Source organism: Fukomys damarensis, unplaced genomic scaffold, assembly GCF_012274545.1.
Source record: "Fukomys damarensis isolate Sample0158 unplaced genomic scaffold, DMR_v1.0_HiC HiC_scaffold_19, whole genome shotgun sequence".
NCBI lineage: Eukaryota > Metazoa > Chordata > Mammalia > Rodentia > Bathyergidae > Fukomys > Fukomys damarensis.
The window spans coordinates 25,797,847-25,814,293 of record NW_022900931.1 but is presented as its reverse complement, the minus strand read 5'-3'; the positions used below and the strand labels follow the sequence as shown (position 1 = coordinate 25,814,293).

The 16,447-nt window shown below is 54.7% G+C and overlaps 2 protein-coding genes across 7 annotated transcripts; one reads left to right on the top strand and one right to left on the bottom strand.

The window, feature by feature from the left end:
- Nucleotides 1-692: 692 nt before the first annotated feature.
- Nucleotides 693-3,322, bottom strand: Cdca3 (cell division cycle associated 3). Of its 5 annotated transcripts, none has more exons than XM_010611665.2 (6): nt 3,245-3,322; nt 2,285-2,429; nt 1,976-2,090; nt 1,376-1,669; nt 1,159-1,262; nt 693-1,040 (listed from the first exon to the last, which is right to left on the bottom strand). In XM_010611665.2, exons 2-6 carry the CDS (start codon nt 2,402-2,404, stop codon nt 885-887), a joined length of 789 nt encoding a protein of 262 aa, XP_010609967.1. In that variant the 5' UTR covers nt 2,405-2,429; nt 3,245-3,322; the 3' UTR covers nt 693-884. The 5 variants fall into 5 exon arrangements, with proteins under 5 accessions (XP_010609967.1, XP_010609968.1, XP_010609965.1 ...); XM_010611666.2 differs by having other exon boundaries at nt 3,184-3,251; XM_010611663.2 differs by lacking the exon at nt 3,245-3,322 and adding an exon at nt 3,092-3,230.
- A 148-nt stretch (nt 3,323-3,470) lies between these two features.
- Nucleotides 3,471-15,862, top strand: Usp5 (ubiquitin specific peptidase 5). Of its 2 annotated transcripts, none has more exons than XM_010611662.3 (20): nt 3,471-3,677; nt 6,607-6,732; nt 7,182-7,248; nt 7,418-7,551; nt 7,699-7,844; nt 8,077-8,261; nt 8,616-8,710; nt 9,368-9,561; nt 10,165-10,236; nt 10,702-10,789; nt 11,021-11,146; nt 11,646-11,799; nt 12,016-12,190; nt 12,681-12,769; nt 13,463-13,585; nt 14,117-14,260; nt 14,336-14,481; nt 14,649-14,802; nt 15,065-15,149; nt 15,622-15,862. In XM_010611662.3, the coding sequence occupies exons 1-20, from the start codon at nt 3,567-3,569 to the stop codon at nt 15,713-15,715; spliced, it is 2,508 nt and encodes an 835-aa protein (XP_010609964.1). In that variant the 5' UTR covers nt 3,471-3,566; the 3' UTR covers nt 15,716-15,862. The 2 variants fall into 2 exon arrangements, with proteins under 2 accessions (XP_010609964.1, XP_010609963.1); XM_010611661.3 differs by having other exon boundaries at nt 13,463-13,654.
- The last annotated feature ends 585 nt before the right edge of the window (nt 15,863-16,447 follow it).

Below are 16,447 nucleotides of genomic sequence, written 5' to 3'. Positions count from 1 at the left end.
GGGGCGTGTGATCAGTTATGCTTCTGAGGAAGACTGCCCTGACAACAGTATGGGTTGGTGGAATAGAAGGCCAGACTGGCACTCTGGAGACGGGGTAGGAAGCAGGTGGCAAGAAATACAAGAGGGACAGAGCTGGGCATGGTGGCACAAGCCTATATCCAAGCACCCAGGAGGCCGAGGTGGAAGATTGCTGTGAGTTTGAGGCCAGCCTGAACTGTGTTGCAAGACCCTGTCTCAAAAACAAAACAAAACAAAAATGACAACAAAAGCAAAGACAGAATCACCAGGATTTAGTAAGCGACTGCTAAGATGGGAGACAGAGAGGGAAGGATTTAGATGGCCATGGTCTTGGGCAGTGGTGTGGATGATATTCACAAGAGTAGGAAACAGGAGGTGAGGAATGTCTTTTAGGGGAAGATCAGGAATTCAATTTGAGACAAACTGACTTTGAAGTGCTTATGGGCACCTTGATAAGGATCAGGATTAGAGAGAGATGTGGAAGTTACCAGAATATTAGGAAAGTAACACTAAATCCCTAGAAATACACACTTTGGGAGAATAAAACTCCAGAACACAGCCCTGGGGAATACCACAACTTAGGGAGGGGAGCAAAGGAGGCTCAGAGGCATCCGTGGGGAGACCCTCCAGGCCACCAGACCCAATGCAAACCTCAAGTACAACTTTCTAAAGCACTGCTTAAAATCACTGCCTTTAATATACAAGAAACACGGAAGACACAAAGCCCAGTAAAGCTCTAGGTCCCAGAGTTGGCAGTTTAAGAGAAGTTGAGGAAAACAAGCCTTTCTCCAGTCTCTGGGCAAGAAGGTTCGAGAGGACCCAAGATCAGCAGGGCCCGAGGGAGTCCGGCTGAGCCCACAGTGGGCCTAGCTCTCTACCAGAGGAAAGTGTTGATTTTCCTTGTCATGGTCCTGGGCTGGCTCCCACATGCGCCCTTCAGTTTTCAGAAGTGGTCCAGTTCCGAGAATGGCACCTTCCTTTAGTTCCCTAACATTTTGACTCAGGGGAGAAGGCCGTTTACCCTGCAAAAGGAGGCAGTATATGCACTGGGGTGCTGTTAGGTGAGGGAAGATCTGGGTAAGGGGCCTCCCAGCCTCTCTGGTGGATACAATAGTAATGGCTTCCCCCCTCTCCCTTTACCTGTCGTGGTGTCAGGGTCCCAGGGGAGTTGTCATCCTGCAGGATGGTGAGGGGAGATCTCCCTAGTACCTTGCTGTTTTGTTTCCGTCTACTGCGCTTAGAACCTAGGGTGGTTAAAGCAAGGACTCAAAACCGGCAGCTTAGTTTATTCTCCCCACACTCCTCCATGGATGTTATATGCTTTTTCTTCTCTGCACCCTGCTCTTGGATTTTGTACCTGAAGATCGGGGAGTCTCAGGGTCCTCTGAGAGCTTGTCCAAGCTCTGGCTGGCCACGGGGGTTTCTGTGGGCTGCCTAGCTTCCTCCGTGGACAACACCTGCTTAGAGGGGAGCTTGGTCTGACTCCAAGGTTGTGTCTGGTCCTCCAGGGATAAATGAGCATCCACAGTCAAGTCCAGTTCAGACGATGAAACTGCTCCCAGGGGCAGAAGAGGATCTGGGGGTAGATTTGACTTCGAGGCTTCAGTCACAAATGCTTCACTCAGCTGTTTCACCAGTGGACTCTCAAGGTCTAGAGGAAAGAAGTGAATAGAGCGGCGACCTTGTCTACAATTCATTTAGTAAGGAGGACTCGGGCTCTGGTTGGTGAGGGAATGGGAAGAATGAAATGAAGGTGAGAGGGAGCAAAATGTGAGAGGAGGGGAATGGGAGCTGGGGTGTAGCTCAGTGGCATGGTACTTGCCTGGCATTCAGAAAGCCCTGGGTTCCATCCCCAGCACCACACAAAGTAGAAGGAGAGTCCTCAGAGGAGGGCTTCATCCACCGCACCCAAGAATAACAGGTGACAGTCTCAGCATTCCCTGGGCCCAACACTCACCTGCACTGCTGGTCTTCATAGGTGTGCGTGCGATGCCAAGCGTAGGAGAGCGAGGATCTGGGTCCTGGGCCTGCTCATCTCTGGTGGGCAGGCTTGTTTGTGGAGAGCTCTCCACCTGTCAAGACAGGCTAGAACCAGTCTGGGTCCAAGTTGCTAAGTCTCTCATACCTGCAGCCCATCGCAGGAAGATTGAGAATGCAGCAAATAAGGCTCCAGTGGGGTTAGGGGTGCAGGGACACCCTCAGCATCAGGTTAGGCAGAAGCTGGAGAATTCGGGTTCTCTGCCTTCCCTGGGCAGGGCCCCATTACCTGGATAGGAGTGCGCTGGATGCCGGCACTAGGCGAGCGAGGGTCTGCTACTCGAGCCAGATGCTTGTTATGTGGTGGAGGCTGCGCTGGAGTGGCCGGGACGCTCTTGGCTGAGCCCATCTCCACTAGGGGCCGGGGTAGGGCCCTCCAGGGTAGAGGAAAAGACGCCTGTGATAAGTGACTCGGGTCTTAGCTAGTACCGCGACCGCGTCCGACCGCTGACCCCACACCACCTGATTTTTCCAGTTTCCAGGTGAAGAACCTCCTGGTCGCTGGCCCAGAGGCTTCGGCGGAGCTAAGGACTTACGACTTGTGAAGCTTTCCAAAGGGTTCATTCTGGATCTACTGGACCCTCTAACTTATTCATTTAATTTATCCAAATTACTTACCGGGCCCCAACTCCACTTAGGGGTGCAAACCTGCTTGAGAATCAACTCCCGAAGTTACGAGTTTCAAACTTCCCGCCACGCCCCCTACTCCGACTCTATTGGCTGAGCCAAACTAGGCTCCCATAGGCCCACTGTGTGAGACCCGCCTCCAGAGCGGGAAGCCATTGGTCTTCGAGAATGTCTATTATGAAGATTGTAGAGCCAATGGAGTGAGGCTGCCTTGCCTAGGGATGACGCCTAGCTGATAAGACTTTTTGTTATCAGCTCGTGAGCTGAACGTCACGAGACTTTGAGGAGTACCAGTCTTCGCTTTTAAGACCTCTAGTGTTACACACAAGCCATTTTATTAAACAAAATAGAATTGTAAATTATTACGGTCTGATGCACCAATTCAGTTGGACCTGTGATGGTTTTCTACCTTATTGGTTGAGGGGCTTGTCAATCAGTCATGTAACCCTCTCAAACTCCTCATTGGACTGCCTCTTTTCAAATACCAAGAAAACAACTGACTTTCTACTTTCAGATTGATGAGTCCCCAGGAAAGTTTCGGGAATTGAGAGGTTTAAACAACCGTCAATTTCTGCTCTTCACGCGTAGGGACTGTGGGAGTCCGACTCAGCAAGCAAAGCCCCGAAGCGCTCGCTCTCCTGCCCTGGCAGAGTGAGATTGGTTCCTTCAGCCATCAATTGAATGAAGAGAGCTCCTTATTGGCGTTGGCTGAGAATAGGACAGGGGGCGGAGCATTAATCGGCAGGCTGCGTCCAACTGCCACTCTCGCGTGTCTGGCCTTCCGCGCATGCGCCCGACGAGCAGCGTTTATTGGCCAGGAGAGCAGGGGTAGGGGACTGGGACCGGGGAGAGCCGCCGTGTGTGGAGGAGCTACTGCCGGTATCATGGCGGAGCTGAGCGAGGAGGCGCTGCTGTCAGTGTTACCAACGATCCGGGTCCCCAAGGCTGGCGACCGGGTCCACAAAGACGAGTGTGCCTTTTCCTTCGACACACCGGTAAGCCCCTTCCCCACGCCTGCAGAGAGCACGACTTCCTCTCATCGCCCTGGTCATTCTGCCGGGGGCCTGCGAGGCTCGGGCCGCCGCCTCCCCGCGGCGCACCCTGGGACCTGTAGTCTCCCGCGTGCCTCTCCACCGCTGCTCTCCATTAGCTGCAGCCTCCGCGTGACTACCAGCCCCGGAAGCCGCTGCGGCCGCCCTACGTGCGCCCGTGCCGCGGAGCACTGTGGGCTTTGTAGTCGCCTGTCGCCCTCACGGCCGTGCGAGGCCGGGCAGTAGCCCGGAGGTGGACTACATTCCCCAGGCGGACCCCCGAGAGAGAGCCAAGAGCCCGGAGCCGGCTTTGCTAGTCGCGCGCGGCTCTCCGGGTTTTGTAGTCTCGTAGGGGAGGAATGGGGGCGACTCCCCCTTGTTGTGGTCCGGGTTTGGGAGGGTGGGGACGGCAGTTCCTAGGCGTTGGTAGTCTGGAAGTAAGAGGAACGAGGGCTGGTTATGAGATACACCGCGTTAGGCTGCCTTCATCCGTGGCTAATACGGACAGGGGGCAGGGCGATGGGTCATACTGGTGGGGAGCGGGGGAAAGGAGAGGAAAGCGAGTCGTTTCTCCTGTAAGTGAACTATGGCTGCAGATTCCTCTCCATCTTGCCCATCATTGGGAACAGAGAGAACCTGTTTTAAAGTATTCCCGGAGAGATGCTTTCTTGGAGGATGCTACGGCCCCTTTCCCATCTCGCTCCCACTCTTGCCTAGTTAGACAAAGCCGCCACCCACACCCGTGTTTCACGTTTTGCAGGCACCACCCGGTACCTCCCTTCCTGCAGTTCTGCCTTCCTATGTCACCCTCAGGCCTCCAGGCCTGAAATGAGAGGGCAGCAGCTTGGTTGGGATCCGCCCCCCTCCCCACCCCACCCCTCAAGCCACTGCTGAGCCTTGCCCAGGATGTTCAGCCAGACCAGCCTATGGCCTCAAAACTGCAAGTCAGAGTGGAAAGGCTTCATTAATGCATCACCCGTGCTCAGTATAGCAGCATGATGTGAAGCCCAGTTCAGTGCCATCACTGTGATTTGTGGTTTGCCTGGTTTGCTGGGCTTTGATCCGGGCCAGGCAATGTGCTGCTTCTCTGAAGTCTGGCTTTGGCAGAGGTAAAAAGAGGGCCGATCTGAGCAGCACTCCAGGGTCCCCAGTCCCTGGTGAAACCTGCATCTTTTATTTCTCCCACCTTCCTTTCCCTAAGGGAAAGAGTTTCTTTAATCATCAACAGATGGTAGAACTCAGTGGTCCCTCCTTACATTTGAATCTTGTCTCTCTCCTTAGTAACTGCTTCGAGTAATCAAAAGGGGGGTTGTAATTTTCTGACATTTCCCCTTTTACATTCCCAGTCAGGAGATCTCCAGTGTAACCTAGTTGCTTTGCTCACCAACTTCCAGTGTATTTGATTATCCTAGATCGGGTTCATGAGAGAAAGAGCTTAGCTGACCTCCCCTAGAGAATAGAAATTTTCTATTTGCTCCTGAAGATTGCAATCCACACTATTCTAGGGAGTGGCAAAGAGCAACTGATAGGACCAAGAACTGTCTTAGACTGTGCCCTGTTTTTTATATATCAGCAGAGAAAAATTTCAAGGCCACTAAGACTTTTATTCTGGGAAAAGGATGCCTGTTGCTCACAACCTTGAAGGCAAGACTCATTGTCTCAGTTCCTCTCCCACCTTCACCATCACTCTTGTTTGCAAAGGGACTGATAGACTTGCTCGGCTCTGGGGTAAGCCCATCATCTCAGCTGGGATTCTGGGTGGGCACTTGTCTCACTCAGTTCTTTTGTACAACTGTCTCAGCAGTTCCTGCCTGATTGTTTTACAGGGGGTGATGGCTTTGAGGTTGGAGGTTAATTGGACTTTGGTGGAGAATCTTATGTATTGGTCAGAGGGGAGGGAAGGGAAAGGCCTTGCTGGTGACTGTAGCATGCTAGACTTGATGACCTTCCAGATGGGCTGGTTTAGCTGCGACTTGTAAACAAGTCATTGTTCCCTGGAGCCAGGCTCAGCAGGACAGGATGGCGAGACTGTCAGGCAGAATGTGGTAGAGGAAAGATGTGGCCTGTTGGGAGTCTCAGGGTTAGGCGTACTGTTTGGTGCTGGAATCTTTCCCTGATGTCTGGAATGGTTCTGAGTTATGGAAATGAGGTAGTATTTGTTTTTGGAGTCCCAGGTCTGGCATCAGTGTCTCCCAGGAAAGGACCCCTTTTCCCTCTGAATTCAGTCCCTTGAACTGGAAGCCTAGAGTTTGGTCCCCATTTACGTTCCGGATCTCTTGGCCTCAGAAAAGAGATGAAGTAGGGTGTTGCTGTGAGTTTGAGGCCAGCCTGGACTCCATAGTGAGTTCAAGGCCAGCCTAGACTACATAGTGAGACCCTGTCTCAAAATAAATAAAGAAAGAAAGATAAATGGAGCCCTCTGGTTGGCTGTGATTGCTGGGTTCCAAAGCCCTAGGAGCAGGAGGGAAGATGCATGGTGACTGAGACATGTTGTTCAGCCTCCTGATGTCCTTCCTGGTTATTGGCAAAGTCATAGGAGGAAATGGGGGCGAATCTTAGGTTCCAGGTCCTAAAAAGGCTGAATAAGAGTCAGGCATGGTTGCACACACAGCTCTAATCCCAGCACTGGGGAGGCTGAGGCAGTAAGATCACTTACTGCAAGTTCAAGGCCAGTCTGAATTACAGAGTGAGATCTTGCCTCAAAAAAAACAGAAAAAAAAAAAAAGAAAGAAAGAAAAAAGAAAACAACAGTAACACTAAATAAGGTAGAGGAGCCACCCAGTTGCTAGAGAACAGAACCTTTTGGAAGCCAGCAGTTTCTGACTCCAGGTCCTTATTTTCCCTACCCGGCCAGGCTTCATCTGTGTTTCTTCTTTTGCTTCGTGCCCTGCAGGAGTCTGAGGGTGGCCTCTACATCTGTATGAACACATTCCTGGGCTTCGGGAAGCAGTATGTGGAGAGACATTTCAACAAGACTGGCCAGCGTGTCTACCTGCACCTCCGGCGGACCCGGCGCCCAGTAGGCACATGGGATGGGGGCTGGGTGTATTCACATTCCATTGGGTACTCGCTTGAAATCTGGCTGTTCCATCCAACCCCTTATTGCTTTCAGTTTCTCCCTACTTTCGTTTGTGTGGTTAAAACTTGCCACATACTGGGCATGGTGATGTGCTCCTGTGACCCCCACCACTCTGGGAGACTGAGGTAGAGAGATCACAAGTTTGAGTCCAGCCTGGGTATTTTGGCAACTTAGCAAGACTTTGTCTCAAAATAAAAAAGGCCTGCAGTTTGTAGCTCAGTGCAAAGGCCCTGGGGTTCATTCACCAGTACTGGAAAAACAAATTGGCACAGATTTTTTTTTTTCCCACATCATCATTCCATTCTGAGATTAACCACTCCCTTCCTCCATGGTCCCCGTTTGTTCCTTACCGTAGTTCATTGCTGATCTGCTCTTTCTATCGGTTACAGAAGGAAGAGGATGCTACTGCGGGCACCGGAGACCCACCCCGTAAGAAGCCCACCCGGTTGGCTATTGGTGAGTACTGCCGCAGTCCAGTTCTCCTCCCTGAGCTGGTCTTTCCAGCTCTCAGAGGCACGAGGGCCTGACTGGTGACTGAGTGTTCTGAGGGGACAGGGTGAGGAGCCGTTGGAGGAGGACCCTGACTGTACTGGGTGTCCTACTGTCCTCTTCCCTGGCTGTCCAGGTGTCGAAGGTGGGTTTGATCTCTCTGAGGAAAAGTTTGAATATGACGAGGACGTGAAGATTGTCATTTTGCCGGACTACCTGGAGATCGCCCGGGATGGTCTGGGGGGACTGCCGGACATTGTCCAGGATCGGGTAGGAATGTTTTCCACCCCAAGAACAGTTCTAGGTCAGGAGGGCTGGGGTAGTGATGGCGTGGGCAGCATTGGCAAAGCCAAGGACCAAGGAAGATGGGGCCGGTGGGATGGGGCTGGCTGCTGTCTGACCTGCTGCTTCTCCCAGGTGACCAGTGCAGTGGAGGCCCTGCTCTCAGCCGACTCAGCCTCCCGCAAGCAGGAGGTGCAGGCCTGGGATGGGGAGGTCCGGCAGGTTTCTAAGCATGCCTTCAACCTCAAGCAGCTGGACAACCCGGCCCGGATCCCTCCCTGGTGAGACCTGGCCCCTCCACCCTAGGCATAGCTCTCGGGACAGGGCATAGAGGGGAGGTCCGATGGGAGAGAGAGGGTAATGGAGGGACAGGGAGGGAGACTTGGGGAGGAGATAGACAAAGAGAGGGACAGCCACAAGAACAGGAAGAAGAGCATGCTCTCAGGCTGCAGAGCCCCCCTCACCACCACACCCTGGACCCCTGACTCATGAGCTTCCTTCTTCCTGGCTTAGCGGCTGGAAGTGCTCCAAGTGTGACATGAGGGAGAACCTGTGGCTGAACCTGACAGATGGCTCCATCCTCTGTGGCCGACGCTACTTTGATGGCAGTGGGGGCAACAACCACGCCGTGGAGCACTACGGGGAGACAGGCTACCCACTAGCCGTCAAGCTGGGCACCATCACACCCGATGGGGCTGGTACTGCCCCTTCCCTAATGTTACTTATCTTCTGTGACACGAAGAATACCACGAGTGCATTCTCTCGATAAAAAATAAAAATACTGCATATGAGCCAAATGTTCAATGCCCCCAAATCCTAGTCTCCTGCCTAGAAGTAGCCATCGTTGTCTGTTTAGTTAGTACCCTTTCAAGCCTGTCTTACTCTAGAACCTGTGACACAGTTAATTCCAGCTCTCGCCTGTTTCACTCCATCTTCCGACAGCCTGTCCTATAGGACTTGTGCCTCGCTGGTATTCAGGGGACCTGAGAGGGTCACTCTTATAGGCGGTCCTTCTGGCCAGGCCAGTCCCCTGACACTGCTTCCTGCTTTAGACGTGTACTCCTATGATGAAGATGACATGGTCCTGGACCCCAGCCTGGCCGAGCACCTGTCACACTTCGGAATTGACATGCTGAAGATGCAGAAGGTGAGACCCCCATTGGCTTCATTCTAGTTCTGGCCCCTGTGGCCCTACTTGTTTGCCTGAGGCTGAGGTAGGATTTTGGACAGAGCTTCCCCAGTTAACCAGTCCCCAAGATATATGGGCTTCTCTTGAACTTTCTAGAATTGCTTTAGTCACTCCATGAATACTCTTGAATTCCTACTATGTGCTAGTCACTGTGCGGTCCTTGCTTTTGTAGATTTATGTTCTAGAGAGAAAGGCGTTCATCACATGTGCACAGAAGAGTAATGGCAGACGGGGTGCTGTGGAAGACAAGTGGGGGTTCTGCACCAGGGGGACCTGGCCCAGTCCAGTGGAGCATGGTCCTTTCCTGGGGAGCTGCTCCTCCAGATGATAAGTAGGAGTAGCTTCAGAGTGGGAAAGATGTTTCCCATCAATAGACTCTCACTCATTTCATTCCTTCATTCAGCAGAGGCCTGAGGAGGAACAGGCCTCTGAGGTAGTTCCTTCCGGCCTTCCAGAACTTGGGCTGTGTGGTGCTCAGTGTGCCTCCCATGACGGAGTCCGCGGTTCCATAATTCTGGGCTACAGCTGGGTCTCATCCTCGACTGTGGGAAAGATCTGTGTAGGAAGTGCATAGCTGAGTTCCTCCGCCAGTCTGAAGTGCCCCTTCCCACGCAGACAGACAAAACAATGACAGAGCTGGAGATAGACATGAACCAGCGGATTGGCGAGTGGGAACTGATCCAGGAGTCGGGTGTGCCGCTGAAGCCCCTGTATGGACCCGGCTACACAGGCATCCGCAACCTGGGTAACAGTTGCTACCTCAACTCTGTGGTCCAGGTGCTCTTCAGCATCCCTGACTTCCAGAGGAAGTGAGTGGCCCCTGGGCTCTGTGGCCCCTGCCCCCATCCCCAACTCCTCCTCTGGTTGCTTCTCTCAGAGGCTGTGTGTGGGATCTCGGCCTTAGAAGAGTTCCTATTACACTGTGAGGGGAGCTCCACCATTCGCCACCACACACACCCCTGTAGAGAAGGTGCCAAATCCCTGGGCTCTCTGGCCTGAGACTCGGATTAGCAGTGATGTCAGGGGAGCACCCAACACAGCCATGTAGCTCTCTGGGAGAGGAGAGTGCTGGAGATGTTAAGGCAGAAGGGCAGCAAATTCTTAGCATAACTGAGTTTACTACCTGACTGGGAAGCAATGGGAATGTACCCAGAAGCTCTGTATACCCTATTTCTGGCTGCCTTTTCCCCTCCCTGGGAGGCTCCATCTCAGGGAGGAGGTGGAGAGAGCGCCTCCCAGCGGGCTGCGGGCTGCCTTATGGTAAGGGAAGGGGGTCAGGCTGCTGAAACAAGTGGACTGTAGGGGCCAGCCAGTCCCTGCCCACATGGGAGAGCCCAGTCATGAGAGTAGACACACCTCCCTGATCCCTGGTGCCTGGGCTGAGCCCTCCAGCCCCTTCCTTTGACTCCCAGGTACGTGGACAAGCTGGAGAAGATCTTCCAGAATGCCCCCACGGACCCTACCCAGGACTTCAGCACCCAGGTGTACGTAGCTAGGCCCGGTGTACAAAGGCTGTTGAGAGCCTCCTTCCTCCATTACCGCTGGGTGGGAGTAGTTGAGCTGTAGACAACAGAAGCTTTGGGGTGATTGGTTATGAACGTGCTGTCTGTCCTCAGCCTGGGTTTGGTGCATCCTAAGGTTTTGTTCACTTTTTTTTCTTTTCTTGGACGGTAAGGCTTGAACCCAGGCCTTGTGGACATTAGGCAAGTGCTCTGCCCCTGAACTCCATCTCCATTCTTTTTTATTTTGAGACAGGGTGTCTCAGAGGGTCTTGCAGACTAGGCTTAAACTTGAAATCCTCCTGCCTCAGCCTGCTGAGTAGCAGGGATTACAGGCACACACAAGTATGCCTGGCTGTGTTTTACACATTTGAGAGGTGTCTAATGGGGGCCATGAGCCTGGGAAGTTGGGGAGATTGAAGCTAAGTGGTTTCCTGGCTGTTTACTCAGGGCCAAGCTGGGCCATGGCCTTCTCTCTGGAGAGTATTCTAGGCCAGCACCGGAGTCGGGGGATGGGGAGCAGGCAACAGAACAAAAGGTGAGTTGGGATTTTATCACTTTTGGGGGCTCTGCTCTGGAGTTATGGGAAAACAGGCATAAGAGATGGCAAAAGGCCCCTGGGAACTAGGAATATAGCTCAGTGGCACAGCACTTGCCCAGCATGCACGAGGTGCTGTGTTGGAAAAAAAAAAAAAAAAAAGTGTTTTAAGCAAGAAAAGAGTCACCTTGATAACCTGAGTGCCATCCAAGTTGCCCTGGCTCTGCCTAGGAGGTGCAAGATGGCATTGCCCCACGGATGTTCAAGGCCCTCATTGGCAAGGGCCACCCTGAGTTCTCCACGAATCGGCAGCAGGATGCCCAGGAATTCTTCCTGCATCTCATCAACATGGTGGAGGTAAGGGCTGGGGAGCAGCTGTGTCTGCCTGGCTGCACCCTGTTCAACGTGCTCCCCTCCACCATGGCCCCGCTCCTCCACCAGCAGCTTGGCTGAGCCACCCTGGAGCAGGCTCTGCAGCTGAGGAGGGAGGCTGAGGACCCAACCAGAGACCCTGACTTGGGTGGGCGTGGCCCAGTGACAGACCATGTGCCTAGCATGTACTCAGCCTGGGGTTCCATCCCCATCACTGCCATCAAAAGGAGAGAGAAGGAAAAAACAGAGAAGAGAGTGACGTGGGAACACTCGCTGCCAGTAGACAGCAAGCATCTTCTGGAAGGGTCGCCATGCTGTGTTGGGGCCAGAACTGGGTGTCAGGGAGGCGGTGGGGAGGCACTGCTTCTTGCACCCACACCCTAGAGGCCCTCTCCGCCCACCTCCCTCCCCAACTCTCATAGCCTGTTGGCCCACCCTGCTCCCTGCCTGCCCACACCTCCCCGCCCTTCTGCCTCTCCCGTAGAGGAACTGCCGCAGCTCCGAAAACCCCAATGAAGTGTTTCGCTTCCTGGTGGAGGAGAAGCTCAAGTGCCTGGCCACAGAGAAGGTGAAGTACACCCAGCGAGTTGACTACATCATGCAGCTGCCCGTGCCCATGGACGCAGCCCTGAACAAAGGTAGGCCTTGTGCACGTGGAGGCCTCAGTCGGTGAGCTGTGTCAGGTACACAGGTACTGCTAGGAGCAGGGCTGTGTTGAGACGGAACAGCCGTGTGTCTATAGACTTCGGGAAGGTAGAGAAACGGAGCAGTCATGGCCATGCAGCCAGGAGGGCAAGGCTTGGTCAGGAAGAGTCAGCACCCACTGTGAACACGCTGCCCAATTGTCTCACCAGAGGAGCTTCTGGAGTATGAGGAGAAGAAGCGGCAAGCTGAAGAGGAGAAGGTGCCACTGCCAGAGCTGGTTCGGGCCCAGGTGCCCTTCAGCTCCTGCCTGGAGGCCTATGGGGCCCCTGAACAGGTGGATGACTTCTGGAGCACAGCCCTGCAGGCCAAGTCGGTAGCTGTCAAGTAAGTCCTGGCTTGGCATAGGCTGCTGCTGCAGCCAGGCGACCCTCAGACACAGCTGCTGCTCTGCTCTTGGTCCTTTCGTCCATTTTGCTTGGGATCTCAGGGTTGAATCTTCCGGGGCTGGTAATCTGTCCCTGAGGGAACCAGGAGGCCTTAGCAGCGGTGGACACGGTAATGATTTTGTCTTGTCACCTTGTCCTGCCCCACCACTTGCCCTTCTCAAAGTTCAGGGTTTCTTCCCTTCTTGGTGGCAGACCATAGGCACTTACTGTCAGCTAGGGACTGTCATGGATACAGCACCAGGAGGAGGGAGGCTCCACGGGAGTGTGCTTGCAGCACATCAGTCTGGCCATCGGTCCCCAACAGGCTTGGGGTGCTTTGGTCTCCAGGCTGCCACCCCTGCCCGTTGCGTGAGGTCAAGCCCAGGGTGAGGGTTTCAAGAGAGGAGAACCTGCCATCCTTGGGTACTAGCACCTTCTTTCTTCCCTAGGACCACACGGTTTGCCTCATTCCCCGACTACCTGGTCATCCAGATCAAGAAGTTCACCTTCGGCTTAGACTGGGTGCCTAAGAAGCTGGGTATGGTCCAGGCTGAGGGCGGTGCAGCAGGCCACGCTAGGGAAGGAGAGGGCCTTAGCACATGGGAATCGGTCTCAGACACCTCAGGAGAGGAGAGAATTAACATTAAGTGTTCCAAAATGCAACTGGATTGAAAAGCCTGAAAACTATTGAGTCCTTGATTTTTGTTTGGGGCTTTGGGGGGTTTTTTTGCTTTGCTTTTTCATATGGGTTCTTGCTCTATCGCACAGAGTGGCCTCAGACTTGCAGTTCACCTGTCGTGGCTCAGATGTGGGTGTGTCACCACGCTTGCCTCGGTTGCTTTCATCTTATAGTTAAGGTTTACACCTGAAAATGCTTTTTTGTGGTTTGTTTTATTTGATAATCATTTGATATCATTTGATAATCTTCAAAGAGTGCTTCTGAGTCTTACCAGTTCAGGGCTGTAAGTTGAGAGCTGCTGATTTACCTTCACTTTCTAGATAAGGAAGTTGAGACCCACAGGAGCATTAGCTCTTTTGACTTGCCAGTTGGAGGTCGCTGCTTGTCAGCAGCTCTTAGACCTCCTGACTCCTGGATCCCCGAAGTTGGTTCTCACTCACTAACTCCTTTGTGCTGAGCAGGTCTAGGCCATGGGGCAAGGGTTTGAGCCACAGAGTGTTTACCGGTGGGCCTCGGGCTGCCAAGGTGACCCTTCTGCCCTTCTGACGGCAGATGTGTCCATTGAGATGCCTGAGGAGCTGGACATCTCCCAATTGAGGGGTACAGGGCTGCAGCCAGGAGAGGAGGAGCTGCCTGACATTGCCCCACCCCTGGTCACTCCGGATGAACCCAAAGGTAGCCTTGGTTTCTATGGCAACGAAGACGAAGACTCCTTCTGCTCCCCTCACTTCTCCTCTCCGACATGTTAGTGTCTCTTCTTCCTGCCTGTGTCTCTCCTTTGCTGACGGGGGGCTTCTCTGCCTTACTTCCCCAGGCCCTGTCCTTTGTGTTTCTGCTGTCCTCCCTTTCACATTTCCTCTGCCCTCTTTGGATGGCTGTGGGGGCCAACCGGAACACTCCCAGCCATCCTTGCCATGTGTGGACTGTGGGGACATGGCCTGATCGCCCCTCTCCACCCATGTTACTGCCTTGGTTTGCAGGGGGCGGGGCCATCGTGTGTAGAAATAGGGCTGTTCTGTGAGAATGGCAGAAAATGATCGTCTTTGGGCTGCTGTGTTCACCTTACATTGTGTGTTCCTTTGGAAGAAAAGTGCATGGAATGGGTGACTGGGAGAGGGCTGGGGCCAGGCATGTGGGAGGGAAGAAAAGTGAACAGAAATCTCAGCCCCAACAGTCAGGTCATAGCACCCTGACTCCCTTTCACAGCACCCATGTTGGATGAGTCGGTCGTCATACAGCTGGTGGAAATGGGCTTCCCCATGGACGCCTGCCGCAAGGCTGTCTACTACACAGGCAACAGCGGGGCTGAGGCCGCCATGAACTGGGTCATGTCACACATGGATGATCCAGGTAGGCAGGAGAAGGTGGCAGGATGGGTCAGGGCCTCCGTCTGCCCCCACACGCTCCAATCCTTCATGTTCACAGATTTCGCAAACCCCCTCGTCCTGCCCGGCTCCAGTGGGCCTGGCTCCACGAGTGCAGCTGCTGACCCCCCACCAGAGGACTGTGTGGCCACCATCGTGTCCATGGGTTTCTCCAGGGACCAGGCCCTGAAAGCTCTGCGGGCCACGGTATAGGCGGCCCTGGCCAAGGGTTGGAGCCCCATGGGGAGGAGGGGGTGGGACTGAGGACCCTACCCGGGTGAGTAGGGTCAAGGACTGGGGCTGGGGCCCCCTCTGTGGCCACAGCAGAGGCGCTGAGGCTGGCCAGAACAAGTAACGCTTCGCTCCTCTTCAAGAACAATAGTTTGGAACGGGCCGTGGACTGGATCTTCAGTCACATTGACGATCTGGATGCGGAAGCAGCCATGGATATCTCCGAGGGCCGCTCAGCTGCTGACTCCATCTCCGAGTCTGTGCCAGTGGGGCCTAAAGTCCGGGATGGCCCTGGAAGTGAGTGTCCGGGAGACCAGACACACCTGGTGCCACTTAACCGCTCTGCTGCTCTGGGCCTCATTCCAAGCAGCTCTGCCATCCCCCTTTGCCTGGACAGGATTTGTGAGGGTGGGGTTCCAGCAGGCTGAGGTGGCCTTTAGCCCAGACTTGCCCCCGCGTCCCTTGAGGCCCCTGTTTGATTCAGAGCTGTTCACACATCTTGGGATGCCACTCTAAGCTCTCTCCTGTCTGTCCCTCTGCCTTCTGTCTCCTTCCCCAGAGTATCAGCTCTTTGCCTTCATTAGCCACATGGGCACCTCCACCATGTGTGGTCACTATGTCTGCCACATCAAGAAGGAAGGCAGGTGAGGGCCAGCCGTGTGCACTGCAAGGGAGACGTGGGAGTGAGGAGGGTGACCTGGAAGTCCCCGGGGATCTTCAGGACTGCCTGGGGGCTGCAGCAGGGATAGGCCGACCATAGCCCTGGGGCTGAATATGGCCTTGTCCAGTGGACTTTGGCTAGACAGCACTGCTTGTTTACATACTGCCCGTGCGGGTTTGCATGGGCACAGGAAAGCCAAGGAGCTGTGTCTGACCAGAAGGCCTGCAGAAGCGAGAATACTGGCTGGCCGGGAAGTCTGCTGTGGCCCTGCCTCAGGACTGGGTCGAGGGGTGGCTGGGGGTCTCAAAGCACCAGTCGGAGGGCGCCCTCCAGTTGTAGCAGGCGATTCCCGGGGGAATCCAGGCAGGTTTTGGGCCTCGGTGGTGGCTGAGAGGAAGCTGGTTCTGCTGGCAGTGCTGTGTGTTCATCCTTTTCTGCCCTTTCCTCCTCCCCAGGTGGGTGATCTACAATGACCAGAAAGTGTGTGCCTCGGAGAAGCCGCCCAAGGACCTGGGCTACATCTACTTCTACCAGCGAGTGGCCAGCTAAGACCCTGCCCACCTTTCCACGGAGGGCAAGGGACGGACCACCGGGCACAGGGGCGGGGGCTGAGGACGCCTGTACCCTTGCTCCGCACCTTTTCCTTTTGTCCCCGGCAGTAGGGAAGGAGCTGGAGGCCAAAGGGAAGTGGCCAGGCAAAGCAGAGGGGCATGGGAACCTATGGGGTGGGCAGGCTGAGGACCGTCCGTCCGTGGAGAGACGCTGCTTCTGTGGCCCTGTGGCTCCTGGCGCAAGGGCGTCTGACTTGCGTGCCGTGGACGTAGCTTCCTGCGTCCCCCCACCCCGTTCACCCCGTGCGGTTGGGTTAGGAGGGATACGAGGGACCTGGGGGCCCCCTTCCCCTCTTGCCTCAGTCTTTCACCACCCTGTCTCTTCCTTGTCCTCTGGAAAATGCCAAATTACACGATGTGAATAAAAGTAAAATGGGAAACGCGTTCGCTCTTGGCGAGGCCTCCCTTCCGGGGATAGAGGAAGCGCCCAGCTCTGCCCTTTCCCCGTGGGGTGTGAGGCGGGCAGTGGGATAGTGGCGCCCCGCCTGCCCGTTTCTCGGAGCCCCTGGTGGCTGTGGCCCCAAGCTGAGTTCGTGTCCCGCCCTGGACTCCGGAGCCGAGGGACTCAGGACACGGTGGGGAGGCGGCGTCCGGTATTCGCTGCCGGAGCAAACTGCAGCTTATCGCCTCTTGCGGCGGGGGGCGGGGCGTTGCTAGGCAGGCGCGGCGG